We start from the raw sequence: 16772 nt of genomic DNA on the forward strand, positions 1-16772 counted from the left end.
GGCCTGTCCCCAGGAGAGCTGGAGGACAGACGGGAAGCAAGGAAGTTCAAGTTGGAGAAACTCAGGATAGAAAGCAAAAGGGAAGAAAAAAGAATAGCCAGGGAGGAAAGGAAGATGATCTTGGATCATGAGCGAAGTCTTAAGGAGCTGGAGCTAAGGAATATCCAGCTCAGATGGTGGCAGCAACTCGTCAAGACAGGCAGGCAGAATTGTACACATCCCTAAGAATTTAGGCAAGGAATTCAAGAAGGGGGACGACGAACAAAGGTGGTTTCAGGGTTACAAGGAAGTGAAACACATGAATGGGGTCCCTGAGGAGAATTGGGGAGTAGGATTGTGGACTCTCTTTCCGGAAGAAGCCTGGGATACTTTAATAGCTTTGGGTAAGGAGTATCACCTCACCTATCCTGACACGAAGGACGCCGTTCTCACTAAGTATGGTCTTACTCCTGAAACGTACAGGGATCAGTTCAGGTCCAGTAAGAAGTCTGATGCCAACACTTGGTTGGAATGTGTGGATGTGTTTTGCCGGTCACTGGACGGCTGGGTGAAGGGCAGTCATGTGACAGATTTTCAGGGGCTCTACAATTTGATTGCATGGGAGCACTTGTCTAGTCTGTTTTGCAGATCTATGCCAGCACCTAGTTGATAGTAAGCTGACTGACCCCAGGAAGCTTGCTATGCAGGCGGACCGCTGGGCGAGTACTAGGGTCCACAAGAAAGCCTTTGGGGGAGACTCTGCTAAAGGTGGGCAGGGTCCCCAGCAGAAAAGTGGGGGGACAAGGGTAAATCACAGGAGTTCTCCAAAGGGCCCCACACTAACACCCAGGGTAAAGGTTCCCATCCCCCTGGAGATACGAAACAAGCGGTCTCGTCAGGAAAGCCTACTGATCCCGGCCCCGCAAGTGTTTTTCATGTGACCAGGTGGGTCACATGAAGGGAGACTCCAAGTGCCCTAAGGGGGCACAGCCACCCACCGGTGGGCAGTCCAAGGTGTTGGCTAGTGTAGCAGTTGGGGAGGAGGAGTACCCACAGGAGGGTGGGGACACCGCAGAAATTATCCTTGTCTCACTAGGGGACAGTGAGATGGTCCCAGGAAACCCGGGGCCCCCTAACACAAAGAAATAGAGCATCTGGGTGACCATCAATGGGAAAAGGGTAGAGGCTCTCAGAGATACTGGAGCCAGTGTCACCTCAGTCCGGTATCACCTGGTCTCTGAGAAGCAGGTAGTCCCAGGGGCATTCCACCAATGAATTGCGGTGGACAATTCAGAGCGCCAGTGTCTGGTGGCGCAGGTTCCCTTTGAGTGGGGTGGGTCTCGGGTCCCTTAAGGTTGGTTGTGAGCCCTTCCATGCCTGTAGATTGTCTGCTAGGTAATGACCTGGAGCAGTCTTTATGGAAAGATGTTGAGCTCAGGTCTCACTTTGAGATGCTTGGGTTGCCAGAGTGGGCATGCATGTCCACTCGGCCAATGGCGGCCAGAGAGGGTGATCAAGAGGACTTGGAGCTTGAAACAGTCGCCCAAGTCCCTTTCAAGGGAAAGGGGCAAGGTAAACTGGCCCCTGAAGTTCCCACGGACCGGGAGGAGGCAGATCTTGAGGGGGACACCCCGGTGCCTACAGGGGAGCAGGTAGGTGAACTGGGAGACATCTCTGAGCTGAACCATTGGCAGCAAGAAGGGGGTCCCACAAGGGAGGAATTCTGCAAGGAGCAGAAGGAGTGCCCTTCTCTGGAGAGTCGGCGGCAGGCTGCAGCCCAGGCAGCTGGTGATCAGTCCGGGTCACATTGGATCTACTGGGAGAATGATATCCTGTACAGTGAGCCCAAGGTCGCTGATCCTGGGTCAGCCCGTGTACTGGTGGTACCCCAGCACTTCAGGACCTTCCTACTGGGTGTGGCTCATGACATGCCTTTGGTAGGACATTCGGGGCAGGACAAGACCTCTGACAGGCTTGTCACCCACTTGTTATGGCCCCAAATGCGAAGGCAGTCAGATGGACATTGCAGGTCTTGCCCAACTTGCCAGGCAAGCGGTAAGAGTGGGAGGAAGGTCAAAGCTCTTCTCCAACCTTTTCCAGTGGTTGGAACGCCCTGTGAAAGGGTAGGGATGGACATCGTGGAGCCACTGGATCCCAAGACAGCCATGGGCAGCAGGTCCATTCTGGTCTTGATGGACCATGTCACCTGGTACCCCGAGGACATCCCTCTCAGGACAACGAATGCGCCAGTGGTGGGCTGGGCGTTAATGGGTATCTTTTCCCGAGTGGGGTTCCTCAGAGAGGTGGTTTCTGACAGGGTGACCAATTTAATATCCAAGTATATGACATCCCTGTGGAAGGAGTGTAGTGTAACCTACAAGTTCACCACCCCTTACCACCCACAAGGTAATGGTGTGGTGGAGAGATTCAACCAGACCTTGAAGTGCATGATTAAGGGTCTAACAGAACCCATGAGGCGTAAGTGGGACGTTCTCTTGCCATGCCTTCTCTTTGTTTACAGGGAGGTACCACAGAATTCTCTTGGGTTCAGTCCCTTTGAGCTTCTGTGTGGTCACCCTGTGAGAGGACCTCTGAATTTGATGAAGGAAGGCTGGGAGGCAGCTCCCAGGAAAACTCCCCAGGACGTGTTTAGTTACAAGCTGGCCTTCAGAAACCAAACTGACCGCTTCAGGAAACTCGCTCAGGTGAACCTGTAAGCAAGCCAGGAAGAAATGAAGTGGTATGACCAGAATGCCACTCTGGTCTAATCTCAACCTGGGCAAAAAGTGTGGGTCATGGCCCCAGTGGTACCTTGTGTACTGGGCCATTTGAGGTGATAGAGCGCAAAAGTGATGTCACCTACCTGGTGTATTTGCGGGCTCCCAGGAACCCTTTTGAGGGTCCTCCACATGAACCGTCTCAAACCCCACTTCGAGAGGTCCGACGTGAGCATGCTTTTGGTGACAGCTGATGGGACGGAAGAGGAGAGTGAACCTCTCCCTGATCTCCTGTCTGATCAAGGAGCACGATGGGTCAGTGGAAGGTGTGATCCTCTCCCCTACACTTAGGCCAGAACAGCAGAGCGATTGTCACCAGTTGTTGGGACGGTTTGCCCCACTGTTCTCTCTGACCCCAGGTGTTACTCACTGGTGCACCCATGGCGTGGACACCAGTGACAGCCCTCCTATGAAGCACAAGATTTACAGGTTGACAGACCAGGTCAAGGCCAGCATTAAAGAGGAGGTCTCTAAGAAGTTGGCGTTAGGGGTGATCGAGCCTTCCAACAGTCCTTGGGCCAGCCCAGTGGTAGTCCCAAAGGCGGCTGCACCCGGTGCCACTCCAGAACTACGGTTTTGTGTGGACTACCGTGGGCTCAATGCCATCACCAGGACTGACGCACACCCCATGCCCAGAGCTGATGAGCTCATTGATCGGTTGGGAGCTGCCAAGTTCCTCAGCACGTTTGATTTCACGTGTGGGTACTGGCAGATTGCCGTAACCGATGGGGCCAAGGAGAGGTCAGCATTTCTTACCCCAGAAGGACATTGCCAGTTCCGGGTGATGTCCTTTGGGTTGAAGAATGCTCCTGCCACCTTTCAGAGGTTGGTCAACCAGGTGTTGGCTGGGCTGGAGGATTTCAGTGCCGCCTACCTGGATGACATCGCTGTGTTCAGTTCCAGCTGGGAAGAACACTTGCAGCACCTCGGTGAAGTGTTGAATGCGCTGCAGAGGGCAGGCCTCACGATCAAGGCCAGTAAGTGCCAGATCGGGTAGGGCTTGGTGGTATACTTGGGACACCAGGTAGGAAGCAGCCAGGTGGCACCCCTACAACCCAAGATTTACACCATTCTGGCTTGGGAGCCCCCCAAGACCCAGACAGAGGTGAGGGCCTTCTTAGGACTCACCGTGTACTACAGGAGGTTTGTTAAGCAGAATGGCACCATTGTTGCTCCCTTAGCAGAGCTGACTTCCAGGAAGCATCCCAAGAAGGTGATCTGGACAGAGTCCTGCCAGAAGGCTTTTGATGTCCTGAAGGCCGTCATGTGCATGGCACCGTGCTCAAGGCACCCGACTTCCCCAAGGAATTTGTCGTGCAGACTGATGCTTCAGAGCATGGAGTGGGGGCGATGCTCTCACAACTGAACGAAGAGGGCCTAGACCAGCCTGTATTCTTCCTTAGCTGGAGACCACTCCCCAGGGAACAGAGATGGAGTGCCATAGAAGGGAAGCTTTCGCTGTGGTCTGGGCACTGAAGAAGCTGAGACCATACCTGTTTGGGACTCACGTCCGGGTTCAGACCACAGGCCCCTCAGAAGGTTGATGCAAATGAGGGGTGAGAATCAAACTGCTGAGGTGGTCCATCTCCCTACAGGGAATGGACTTTACGGTGGAACACCGTCCTGGCACAGAACACGCCAAATCAAATGGTGTGTCCAGGTTCTTCCACCTTAGTGAAGAGAACTCCCAGTACAGTGGGTAGTTCTCCCTACTTTCAGCTGGAGGGGATATGTGTTAGACTTGGCATCTTTTGGCGTGTTTCCCCTGAACTTTTGCTTTCTGACCTCCCGGTTCTGACTCTGTTTTTGCTGGCGTAGTGTGTCTGCGCACTTTTCGTACTGCTGATCAGTAGTAAAGTGCAAGTGCTCCTGTGGTAAACTGTTATGGATTGGTGTTTCCATGATTGGATATTTGATTTACTTGTTAGTCCCTAGTAAAGTGCACTGAGTGTGCCAGGGCCTGTGAATCAAATGCTACTAGTGGGCCTGCAGCACTGATTGTGCCACCCACATGAGTAGCCCTGAAAAGTTAACTCAGACCTGCCATTGCGGAGTCTGTACGCAGTTTGTAACTGCCATGTGGACCTGGCCAGTGCACCCACTTGCCAGTCCCTCACCTTCCATTTTCTTACATGTCTGCCACCCCTAATTTAGGCCCAGGATACGCCTGTGGGCCAGGTGCAGTGTATGTGAAAGGTAGGACATGCCCTCGTGTGTGGCATGTCATGATAGCAAATCACGTCCATTTTCGTTTTTTGCCATTGCAAGGTTACCTGTTCCCCATAGGACAGAATGGGGAGTTTGTTTATAACATCTTATAAACATAACTGGCCCGGGGAATTAGGTAGGAAAATAAAGTTTAGTATGTCTGAACTCAGACTCTAAAGATTCATCTTTTTGTGAAGGTGATTTTTACATTCTGTGTTTGAAAATACCACTTTTAGAAAGTAGGTATCTTCTTGCTCAGTCATTCCGCGTGCCTCTGCAAATCCCATTTCTAGCAAGGGAGATAATACGGAGATGAGGATGAGGAAGAGGGAGAATACGGGAGGAGTCTAACTTCCTGCGCAGATACAAAAGAAATGATATGTAAAGAAGAAAGCCTATTAAAATACGTGCAAGACTAAGACTAAAACGTTTATATATTTGAAAAATATAATTTGTACATTTAATAAATAGGAAAAGAAAAGGAAGGAAAGGAAAACCCTGCCTAAGCTCTTTTGTAAGGTTGTGATTGTTGGTAGATGATTGACGGGGTAGTATACATAAATATAGAAAAAGGCTCTTTAGTGAAAACCCCTAGAAAGGGACAGTCCCGATGAAAGTATGAGGAAATTCCCAAAACGAATCACAGAGAAGTAAGAAGTGCCCAGTCAGATCACTAAAGGCCTCTATAGTGATTACCAGAAAACTAAAGAGGTCCTTAATCCCTACACACTCAGGTGTGGTGAAGGTCCCTATCCCTTGCAATTTCACCAATTAAACCAACTTACTTACCGTGTTCTCCTTATTTTTTTTTCTAAACACCCGGGGATGACAAACCACTGGAGTCCGGACCTGTGATCAAAGACAAGGAGAAAGAGAAGATCACCAGTGAAAGATGGCAACATAGAGGATTGAAACCAACAACCCAGACCCCAGACAAATATTATTTCTTCTTTCATTCTTTTGTTGTGTGATATTCCCTCAATAAATCACCAAAATTAAGAAACACAACTGGCCTCCCAGGTTTATTTTCCGCCCATCCCTCAAGTGGGTTTGAATAATTGGCTGAGTAAGTTCAGCTCAACATAAAGGATGTCGAGGCTCATGCAATTTTTAGCATCCTTTTGTCATCTGTGTATTAATAATTTGATCTATTTTGTTTAAAGCTCATGAAAACTTCACATAATAGATCTTAAAGCATACCCCAAGTACAATTTATTTCTAAAGCAGGACATGTACTTTTAAGTTTACATGTCTTGGTAGCGAAAAACTCCCAAAGGCTATTTTTTTTTTTTTTTTACAATTGCAAGGGCTATCTGGCCCCTAGGATATCATTGTGATTACCTTGTTATACGTGTAATTTCGAATTGGGAAGAGAAGACCCCCCAAGTCTGGTGTCTCTGGAATCATAATTTAAAATCACAACGTATGGTGAAGTCTGATTTTAAGATTTTAAATTGCAATTCTGAAAACTTTTAGGAATATAGCATTTTCTTACTTTAGCCATTTGGGACCTGCTGCCTTCCTCTGTTCCATCTGGGTTAGGTGACAGCTGGGTTTTGTGCATTCACTCTAGACAGGCACATGAAAAGGGAGTTTGGGTGTGACTTGATGGTCCATCATATGAGATGGGAGGGAGGAGCTGAGAACATCCTCACACTTAAACGGGAATAGGGTGTGTCCTGTCCACACACCGAGGCTTGCATAACCACTCCTGTAGTTAGCCTGGAGCCAGGGCAGGAAGGGAGTCCTTCTTTAAAGTCTCCTCCTCTTCAAAGGCATAACTGCGTTTAAGCACTGGACCTCTGACTTCAGTACACTACTGGACCTGTGTGGACTCTACCAGGAAGGACTGCTGTGCTGCTGAAGGACTGACTCTCTGTTGGACTGCTTCTTTGATGGAATTTTGCCTTCCTGTGCTACCCTGATGTCTGCTATTGCCCTGCCTTGGTAAGGACGGGATCGGCATCACTTGAACCCAGAATGTCTCCAAGGTCTTGCTGGCTTGCCTCCTGATCTGAAGTCTCGGGGACATAAAAGACTTTCCACTCTTTTGCTGCTGCACCTGAAGTCTCACATCTGAGTCTGCCCTGCCAAGTGATGCCACCCCAGTCCTTGACCCATGGATATGAGGCCAAGGTACTTGCTTGAACTAAATCCATGCATTTGCTTCAGAACCGATGCATCAACACTGTTGCGTGGGTCGGAAGTGGTACATGACCCCTGTGGCATAGTCAGAACTGGCGCATCGCCTCTGCTGCGAGGATCAATGACGATGCATCACCTTTGGAACCAGCACTGTGCGACACTCATCCCTGCTCAGTCATCGCATCTCAGACGATGACCACCTCGATGACCACACCAAGAACACCGCATTACAGCCCCTGCACTCTCTGGAGTCCATACATTGCCGCTGTTGCGAGGACCAGGACCACCATTATGAGGATTAAAGCCGATGCATCTCTTCTGCTCCACCCTACCTCTTCCTCACAGCCTGGCTCAAGGTACCTTTGTTCATCGGGCCTTCCTGGGTCAAGGTATCAGACCTATGCTCTATCCCGGTGGGCCTGAAAGTTTGACTTTGTCACAGTCCGGCGAGACCAGATATTCCAAATAAGTGCTCATGGCTTCTAAGCACTATTTTACGGTTTGTTCTTTAAAAATTCATATCTCGACTTCTACTTATTGGTGGATTATTGCTTTGGTATTGTTTTATTTATAAACGCAAGCTCTATTTTTCTCACCTTGTGTGGTCATTTTTTGGTGTTTCCATTGTGTTACTGTTTGAAGTGTTGCACAACTACTTTAAACATTGCCTCTTAAGTTAAGCCAGCCTGCTCTGTGCCAAGCTACCAGAGGGTGAGCACAGGATAATTTAGGGTGTATTGTGACTTACTCTGACTAGGATTGTGGTTCCTACTTGAACAGGGTGCATACCTTTGTCAATCAGAAACCCAATTTCTAACACCTGCCTAAAGCCTTAAAAGGCCATTTGCATGACATTCCAACTCTCACACAGGCGCCGATTTGCCCTTTGAGTTATGAACTTTCTCTCAGAGCTAGGACTAAAAATGTGGGTGTGGGGAGGTGTTCTGTTTCTATGGCAGGAGGAGTATCTGGGCTGTCCCCAGGAACCCAGTTCACTTCAAAGAGGCCTACCCTATCACAAAAACAAGAAAGCCAATACAGCACACCAATGCGTGTGTTCAAATAGATCATATAAGTAGATCTTTGTTACAAGTTAATCAGTTCATATAGTTCTGCAATTTTGTCATAACCAGTATATACAGGAGGACACGAAAGGAATTCCACACGATTCTTATCGTAGAAAGCGTATCCTTTAATTCACTTTTCAAAATTGATTCACAGCGAACAAAGCAGCCAACACGTGTTTCGTCTGTACATGTAGGTACTAAGACTTTTTCAAGGCTAGAAACTGTCCAAATTTGTTATGGGAAATGATTTGGTCAATAGACAATCCTCTTGATAAAGATAAGTGGAATGGAAATGAACTTTCCCAAAGAAACACTGTGCTGTACATCTGATGTTGACCCGTAAAACCAAGGACGTCAGAATCCACAAGTACAACCCCAAAACACACTCCAGAACTCAGATGCCTGGGGCGCACTGTAATTCCATCCAGAATAGTCAGCAGTGGCAATTGGATGTGAACATGTCATACAAAGAAGGGGTACAGGAACACTGTAGTGGAGGAGTAACGTATTAAAAGGCAATCAATGGGGTCAAAATCGTGGAGCTCAAATCATGGCAATTTGTCTCGCTAGGGAATTGTCTTGCTCATATCACGGATTTTCGTGTCAGCGCTGTGGGGTTGGAGCGGCTTCATGCCATTGGAACGGGCTCGGGACTTACTATTGTCCGGCCCACGGTGTCTTTGACATATGCTTTTATATACGTGATGTCTTCTCTTCAAGCAAGATCCTAGGAGGGTGTCACAAGAGCATTACCCATCACTCTTCTCCCTCAAGGGCAGTGTTTTGTGTCCATCATTGATTATATCTATACTTTACCCATTACAGCTGCCTAACCCATTAACTGCTGTGTACTTCTTGCAGTGATTATTGCATTGATAACTCTATGCCATATTAATTCCCTCCAGCATCTATGTAGTGCATTGTCTTGGATGTTGAAAGTGAAATAACATATTTTAAGCAATAGCCCTGAGTGGACAAAGATATATTGGAGAATATTATATGTCTCATTGATTTCTAAGTTTCTTCTCCACTCCAGTTAGCCGAGTGGGCCTTGTGCCGGCCGACTTGTATCCTTAGGGTGTAGTGCTAAAAGGTTACACTTTGTGCTCAATAATGGGCTCGATAGTAGGGTAAATGTCCTTATACAGAAAGCTCTTGTTATCACCATCTCAGCCAGTAACCTCTGTTTTCCCAGGTACTCCTAAAAGAAGTTCCCACAAAAGCGCAAATGGGAATGGGGTTGTGCTATTTGGGCAGCAGCAGTCCTCTATTCTTAATCAAAAAGTGTACAAAACTAAATATTTTCCTTCATCTATTGGTAACCCTAAGGGCAGCTAGTAGTGTTCATGAATCAATAATCATATACATAGTTTCTTAAGATGATTAACTATTTCAAAAACAAATGTAAATAGTGCTTGTGAAACAGCTCAAATATTCTTAAAATAGAAAAACACAGACAAAATGGCCATGTCTGGGTCAAACATCTGGGCTTAATTTGCATGCATGTACGAATGTCTCTTGGGTGCACCAGTGACCCGTTTGGACTACAATTTAGGGAGACTATTAGAATGCATCCCATGTCAGAAAGGGTGCAGGTCATCCGAATGCATGCCTTTACTGCGCATGTTTTACAATGAGGTAATCGTTAGTGCGTTTATTAAATTGTTGTATATTTACTGCTTCCTTGACATCTGCTCTCACAATAAAGCTCATAAATTGAAAGCGATTCATAAGCAATGACTGCCGGTTTGGCAAAGCAATTTGTATTTTTTGCAGGTGGTCAAGAAGGGAAATGTTTTTGTATTATGTTTGTTTTTCACTTCCTGTTGAAATTTGGTATATTAGTAAGTATAGCTAGGGACCTACCACCAGTACTAAGGCCACAATCACAATAGAAGGTTCAGTCTTGGTCTCATATTATTCCCTTGCTCAGTCCTTGGGAGCTAGCTATGAGTAGGCAGGCTTGGCTTAGGAGACAGGTGTGTAAAGCAGTTACAATACCTATACATTAAATAAGTACAACACAACAAACGATACAAATTAAACACCAATCTATAACAATAGGAAATATCTTTATAAATAAAATGACACCATGATGACAAATCCAATGTAGGGAACCGTAGGTATTAATTTTAAAGAAATAAAACACTTTCTAGTGCCTAAAAGCCAAAAGCTCCACTTTGGAACATCTTGTTGACTGGGACAGAGTCAAAGTTTGAGGCTAACCACAATGGAGCACGGGTTGGATGTCCCTGCTTATAGTTACAAGGCACCCTTCCTCTGGGGCACCTAGGGGAGACTTTAGGGATGAATTATATTCTACTTTCTAACGTAGTCACTTTTTTGGTGCTTTTACTCTTGACATCGAGCGAGGCTCTTCATCAGGCCGACTTTGAGTTGGACGATGGCAGCTTGGCTCAGCATAATTCTTCGGTCAACTCCTGAAAGTGTCCTCTCTGATGAAAAGCCCTGGATCTTCAGCGGGGCAAACGTGAATCTGAGGCCAGGTCATGGTTCCACATCGCCAGCTTGACTCTCGTCGATGGGTAGGTCATCTTCTTGATTCAGATGGTGCAGGTGGGGCACCCCTGACCAATGGGGTGCAGGGTAACACTCAGGTATGAACACTTCCTCCAAGAGGGGCATATTCTTGTACCAGAAAACACTATTCCTTTAAAATCCAAAATGGAGAAACTCTCTGCCGGAAATTCAATTAGTGGGTTTCCTGTGGTGGAGGTGCAGGAAGTGGGGGTGAGCCTGTGTCCTGTCTTAAGTCATTCCTTCTTTAAAGACCAGTTTGGCTACCCGGCCCCCTTCCTGCCTTGTTATGCAGCTTGCCGATCTTCTCATAATAGATGTCCTTTGTCTCTTTGCAGGCCAATTCACAGCTTATCGGAGCAGTTTGACTCAGTCTGCCAAAGGCAGGCCAATCAGGAGAGGATACTTAAAGGACGGATTTTAGTTCATCAGGAAAAGTTTTATAACTTCTTTTCTGTGATAGTTATAACCAATATAATCTTGCAAGCTTTGGGATTTATTCTAACTATCGTTGTAATACTTGAAGTATATTTTGGCTCCTGTCAATATTTATACTTTTTTCAAGTATTCCTATGATAGCCTATGGAGCTAGTGTGCTACAAGGGGGAAAATGAAACTGAACGTTTTTATCTCACTAGTGCATAGAAGCTATCTTGTATAATGTCCCTGCTTATAGTTACAAGGCACCCTTCCCCTGGGGCACCTAGGGGAGACCTTAGGGCTGAATTATATTCAAATAAGGTAGTATAAGTCTTTAGAAGTACCTTAAATTCCAAAGTCAAGTTTGCTTATAATTTACTCTTAAAAGCAGCCTGCCAAGCAGGGCTTTCTTTAAAATGTCTGCAGGCAACAAAACAGTGCACACCTAATTGCTTTCATGCTGGACCTCTAAACCTCCATGCCCTACCATGTAGTATGGGTTTGCAGGTTGGTTGTCATGCCAATTGTAATTACACCTAATTATCATATAACTTTCACACAGAGCACTGGCAGTGGGTCAGATTAGCAAAAGCCCAGGGCACAATCCGAGTCAATTACCACCAGTATCAGTCAACAAATGGGGGTGAGCAGTGCAAAAAGGATGATTTTCTTATACTTTCGGAGCTGATGGATGATAATCGACCACAAATGGGATTATTTCACTTTTGTGTCTGCTGTTGATATTGCTAGTAAGTGCTTCCCTGGGTAATTTCAAAGCAAAGCAATATCAATGTGTTGCAGTGTGAGTGGTAGAGGATGGCCTTGCGTTTGAAAGTATCTAGAAAGCTTCTGTAGTTATTCCTTATAAGTGTCCCCATTGCTGTTGATGCTCATATTAGAGTGTTTGTCTGTAGATAATGCTGAGTTTAGTGTGGAGTGTTTGAGATGAACTCCAGTTTAGATACAAACGAGCTACTGTAGGCTTGTTGTATAAATTTTCTGTTAGTAAACCAAGAGTAGCACAGCCAGAAAAGGGAGAAGATGTTTGAGTTGGGTATTTCTGCCATTGAATTTGATGGAGTTATGTATAGTGTTGATCTAATCTGTAAATTCTTCCAATTTTCTTCTCCCTGAATTTCATCTTATAAATATGTATCGACTATATGGTGCTCTAGTTCTACCAAGAAGATATTTACATAGTAATGAGCCGTCCAGGTACCCATGGAAGTTCTCTATCTGCCACTAAGCAGGAGAAGTGTGGCTCAATGGTTAGAGCGGCAGACCCTGATGCAGAGGTCTGGCCTGGGACCAGGGTTCAATTCACCGCCTCGGCGGGTCTTGGGCTCAAAATTCCACGGACCTGATAATTCTCGCCTCGGTGCCTATTCCAATCATGGAGTCCCACTCTGCAACTCTGGGCAATAGCTTGCTTAATCTCCACAACGGTCCCCACAACGCTAAGGATGCCTGGCCTCCACCTTGGGGGTGCCCAGGAGTGGACACCTCACAGGGAAAGCCAGGATGGGTTCCATAGCGGTATTCGTGCAAGTGCCTTGAGACCCTTGCGGGTGAGTAGTGCGCTATACAAGTATCAATTTACATTTACATTTAAGCAAGCAATCTTGTACTATCTGAAGAAGGCGGAATTGGAAATGTATTGAAAATATATTTTGGTTCTTTGGTTAATCCATCTGTTTGTCATTTCTTTGTTAGATAAATAATTTCTTTGTGAATCATTGTATCCTTTGTAAATTGGAATTTTGCCCTGTTTGTTTTCCTGTGATCCTTAATCTTTGTGTGTGTGTGTGTGTGTGTGTATATATATATTCACTGAAAAAACCATAGGTTTCACACACGTTATAGTTAGGAATTAGCATTTAAAAAACCTTGCAAATTCACTGAAAAAACCATAGGTTTCACACATGTTATAGTTAGCGGAAATTTTACTGATAAAAAACCAATGAAATTGCCCCGTTATAGTTAGTGCTGGCAACTATAACTCACGCGACCGCAATCCTCTGCTGATGCTAATACTGTATTTAGACACTTATTTGCCCATGTCTTCTTCCATACATTTTTAGCTATACATATATTACAAATATTTTTTTTTCATAAAGACACATATGTCATCAGCAGAAGATTGCGGTCGCGTGAGTTATAGTTGCCAGCACTAACTATAACGGGGCAATTTCATTGGTTTTTTATCAGTAAAATTTCCGCTAACTATAACATGTGTGAAACCTATGGTTTTTTCAGTGAATTTGCAAGGTTTTTTAAATGCTAATTCCTAACTATAACGTGTGTGAAACCTATGGTTTTTTCAGTGAATTTGTACGGTTTTTTAAATGCTAAGTGACTTTACGCCATTCGTGGCGTGCGCGCCCACTTAACGCAGTTCGTTCCGTGCGCGCACGGTGCGCTTCGCGCACCGTGCGCGCACAGTGAGCACGCGGTGCGCTTCGCGCACCGCGCACCCACTTTACGCAGTTAGTGCCGTGCCCACGTTACGCTAGATGGGCCATGTACGCACGATGCGCTTCGCGCACCGTGCGCACATGGAGGACATATTATGCGCTTCCTTGTGATAGGTAATCTGTTGAAATTTTTTGGGAAATTTCTGTGCTCTGATAAGCCATGCACAAATGGTGGCCTTCGGCCACCGTTTGCACAAGGGGTGGAGAAAGTGTGGATAGTGTTTTTTTTATTTTTATTTTTTTACCGTACGCTTACGGTAAGCGTACGGTAAGCGCACCCCGCGAAATTGCCGAAAAAAAAATAATGCCGTTTTTGCTCTTGGGGGATGTTTGGGGACTCCCTCAACATGACTATGTGAGAGGGAGTTGTCAAAACATCCCCGTAACATGTTTTTGGCCATCATGTTTGATACATAACACTCAGTGCGGTAGACAAAATGGCGGACGCCACTTCCTGGTTTCTGCCGATTCGAATGTTTACTAAGATCTAAGAGCCAATCAGAATCGCGCTCGCGCACGCCACCGTACGCTTACCGTAAGCGTACGGTAAGCGTACCGTAAGCGGGCTCAGATATATATATTGATTTAAAGGCTATTTTCTCAGAATCTACTGAACAGATTTACACCAAACCTACAAAAGGCACTTCCTTGACCTAGGGACTACCTCTCTGCCAAATTTCTAGTAATTCTGTTCAGCCGTTCGGGCTGTAGCTCGTTCTAAAGGTCCTATGGAAAAATGCATGGGAAAAACGCGTTTTGGGACCCCCCTTTTATCTCAGCCCCCGCTTGACGAATCCCCCCGAGACTTTCAGGGTAGGAGCGGAGCGTAGCGCCCCACCTATTTTGAGAAATTCGCGAGGATTCGTCTACCGGCGCCAAAGTTATTCAAAATAGAATGTTGAGGTTTTCCTATGGAAACGTGGTCCTAACTATAACTACCTACTGGCGACCGCCAGTAGGTAATATATATATATATATATATATATACCCCCACCCCTTTTTACTTTTTCTTATCTTTGTAATCTTTTTCCAGTAATCCACCGAAACCCTCTTTTTGAAAATCATTGACCTTTTTACACTACCTACCCTGAAACCTTAAAACTCCTCACTTCCCCTTACCCACTTCTCCCCGTGCCCTCCCCAAAATCCTTAAACCCCTTAATACCTCTTACCCTTCTCAAAACTGAACCCTAAAATATCCTTACTATCACTTAGGCCATCCGTGATCCCTTAAAACCCCTTACTTCCCATTATCCTTTCTCATCCATAAGACCTAAAAAACCCTTTACCCTATCTAGAGACTGAAACCTAAAATACCCTACTACCTCTTACCCATCCCTGAAACGTAAACCCTTTACTACCCTTTAACCCTCCCCATCCCTGAATACTAAAAATCTCTTACTACCCCTTAGCCTTACTCAGCTCTGAAACTATCCAATACTTTTTCCCATCCCTGAATGCTAGAACCCCCTTAATACCTCTTATCCATCCATTAAACCTAAAACTCATTGTTAAAATGTTGTTTAAAAAAACATATCTTTCCTGCATGGTAAAGAACCTAAAAAGGACCTTTGTGGTAAAGACGGCAGAGTAAAGGTGTTGTGTAGTAATGGCTGCATGGTAAACAAACCAAAATATACTAGAAAATACAGAAGGATGTCCCGATGGGCCACCAAACCTACAGGATTAGGTTAACAAGGGATTTATGATTCCATAAACAAAGACAAAAACCCAAATTGCAAGGAATCCTGGAGCTACAACAAAGAATAACATAGGTGGCCTGACTTCTGTTGTAATTTTGAACATTCTTCCCTACAAAGAAGAACATGAGTATCCCTCATTTACATGACAAACTATGCAGTCTTAGGTGGTATTTTTTTCATGTTTTTTCCAGATACTGCTGTACCTAATGATCTTGCTGAGAAGGAGTACATCAACTTGATCGATGCAGGTTTGGCAATAAACTCAGGATATCCCTTGGTCCTTCGCTCCGAGAGGAATGTGAATCTGATTCTCTCCTTCGATTTCAGTGGTGGAGACCCCTTTGAGGTGATGTGTACAAGTTGAGTTCCGTGGGCTGGGTAAAGCCATTAAACATTAAAAAAATATGTGCTTCATTTTTATGTAACTCTATGGAGCAGCGTCACAGTAATTAAAATATGTCCCTTAATCAGTTAAGTTTCAATATGGTGGTCTTCATACTTATAGAGACATTTTCAGTACGTTTGTAGGCCACTATTGACATACCTTATTAAACATCTGGAAATTAACTGTTCTGAATCATTGATTTGACCAGTGCATCAGCTAGAGAAGTCATACTACTTAAGGCCATTTTTCTATACGGGGCACTACAGAGGCTACACGCAGAAGCCACTGTATAGGGTCAAGCTGATGAATTTGATGGTACTGTGGGGTAATCCTTGAGCCAATACTATTTTTGCAAAAAAAGAAAATAACTCCTAGTTAAAATGCTTGAATTCAAGTAAGCTGTTGGTAATTACTTGGGGGCACATTCCAGTCCATTGATTTTATTTATTTATTTATATACATGTATATTTTATCCTCCACACCACTTGAGGTAGACAACAGGCTTGATCTTGCTCCAATGTGAATAGTTGTTGCTAGACTGCCATGTCAGGTCCCCTCTAGCTGGGAACACAATCAACTGAAGGTCAGTTTTGGTCTGTTGGGCCTCATCAGTAAGGTGCAGTTTCAGTTCAGTTCAGTGCAATGTTTGTTTATACTGATTACACCTGACACATCTCTTGAAAAACTAGAAAGTGAATAATTGGTAGCTGCCCCCTGCTGGTCTTTTGCTGCTCGGTCAGGACTTCTCTGCACTTGTCCGAGGGGTCCACAGCTCCCGTGGGGCATTCCGCGTGGAGGCGCCACATAAGGAGGACGCCAAGGGCAGGCTCATCCACGCCCGGAGGAGGCTGGGCTGGGCAGTCCATCTAACATGCTGCATCGCCCAAAAGGTACTGTCTGGTTTTCTATTTTTCCTTGCTGTGTGTTCCTACAATATGGGAAAACGTAAAGGCCCTGTGGAAAAGGCAGATGTATTCCTATATAGAGCAGCCAGCGTTCTTACCCAAAAAATTGAGTTAATTCAAAGGCGTTTGTCAATGGAACCGCGTCTCCTCCCAACAAGGTCACCAACAGGG

The 16772-nt window shown here is 45.5% G+C and overlaps 1 protein-coding gene across 1 annotated transcript in view; it reads left to right on the plus strand.

Moving 5' to 3' along the window:
- Positions 1-16772, plus strand: part of LOC146799892 (cytosolic phospholipase A2 gamma-like) — a 556810-nt gene that overhangs the window by 481769 nt on the left and 58269 nt on the right. Inside the window, exon 14 of the mRNA XM_085620826.1 lies at positions 15503-15657. Coding sequence (XP_085476952.1) covers positions 15503-15657 — 155 coding nt within the window. The remainder of the gene's footprint in view (positions 1-15502; positions 15658-16772) is intronic.

This window comes from Triturus cristatus, chromosome 8 (assembly GCF_964204655.1).
Source record: "Triturus cristatus chromosome 8, aTriCri1.1, whole genome shotgun sequence".
Taxonomy (NCBI): domain Eukaryota; kingdom Metazoa; phylum Chordata; class Amphibia; order Caudata; family Salamandridae; genus Triturus; species Triturus cristatus.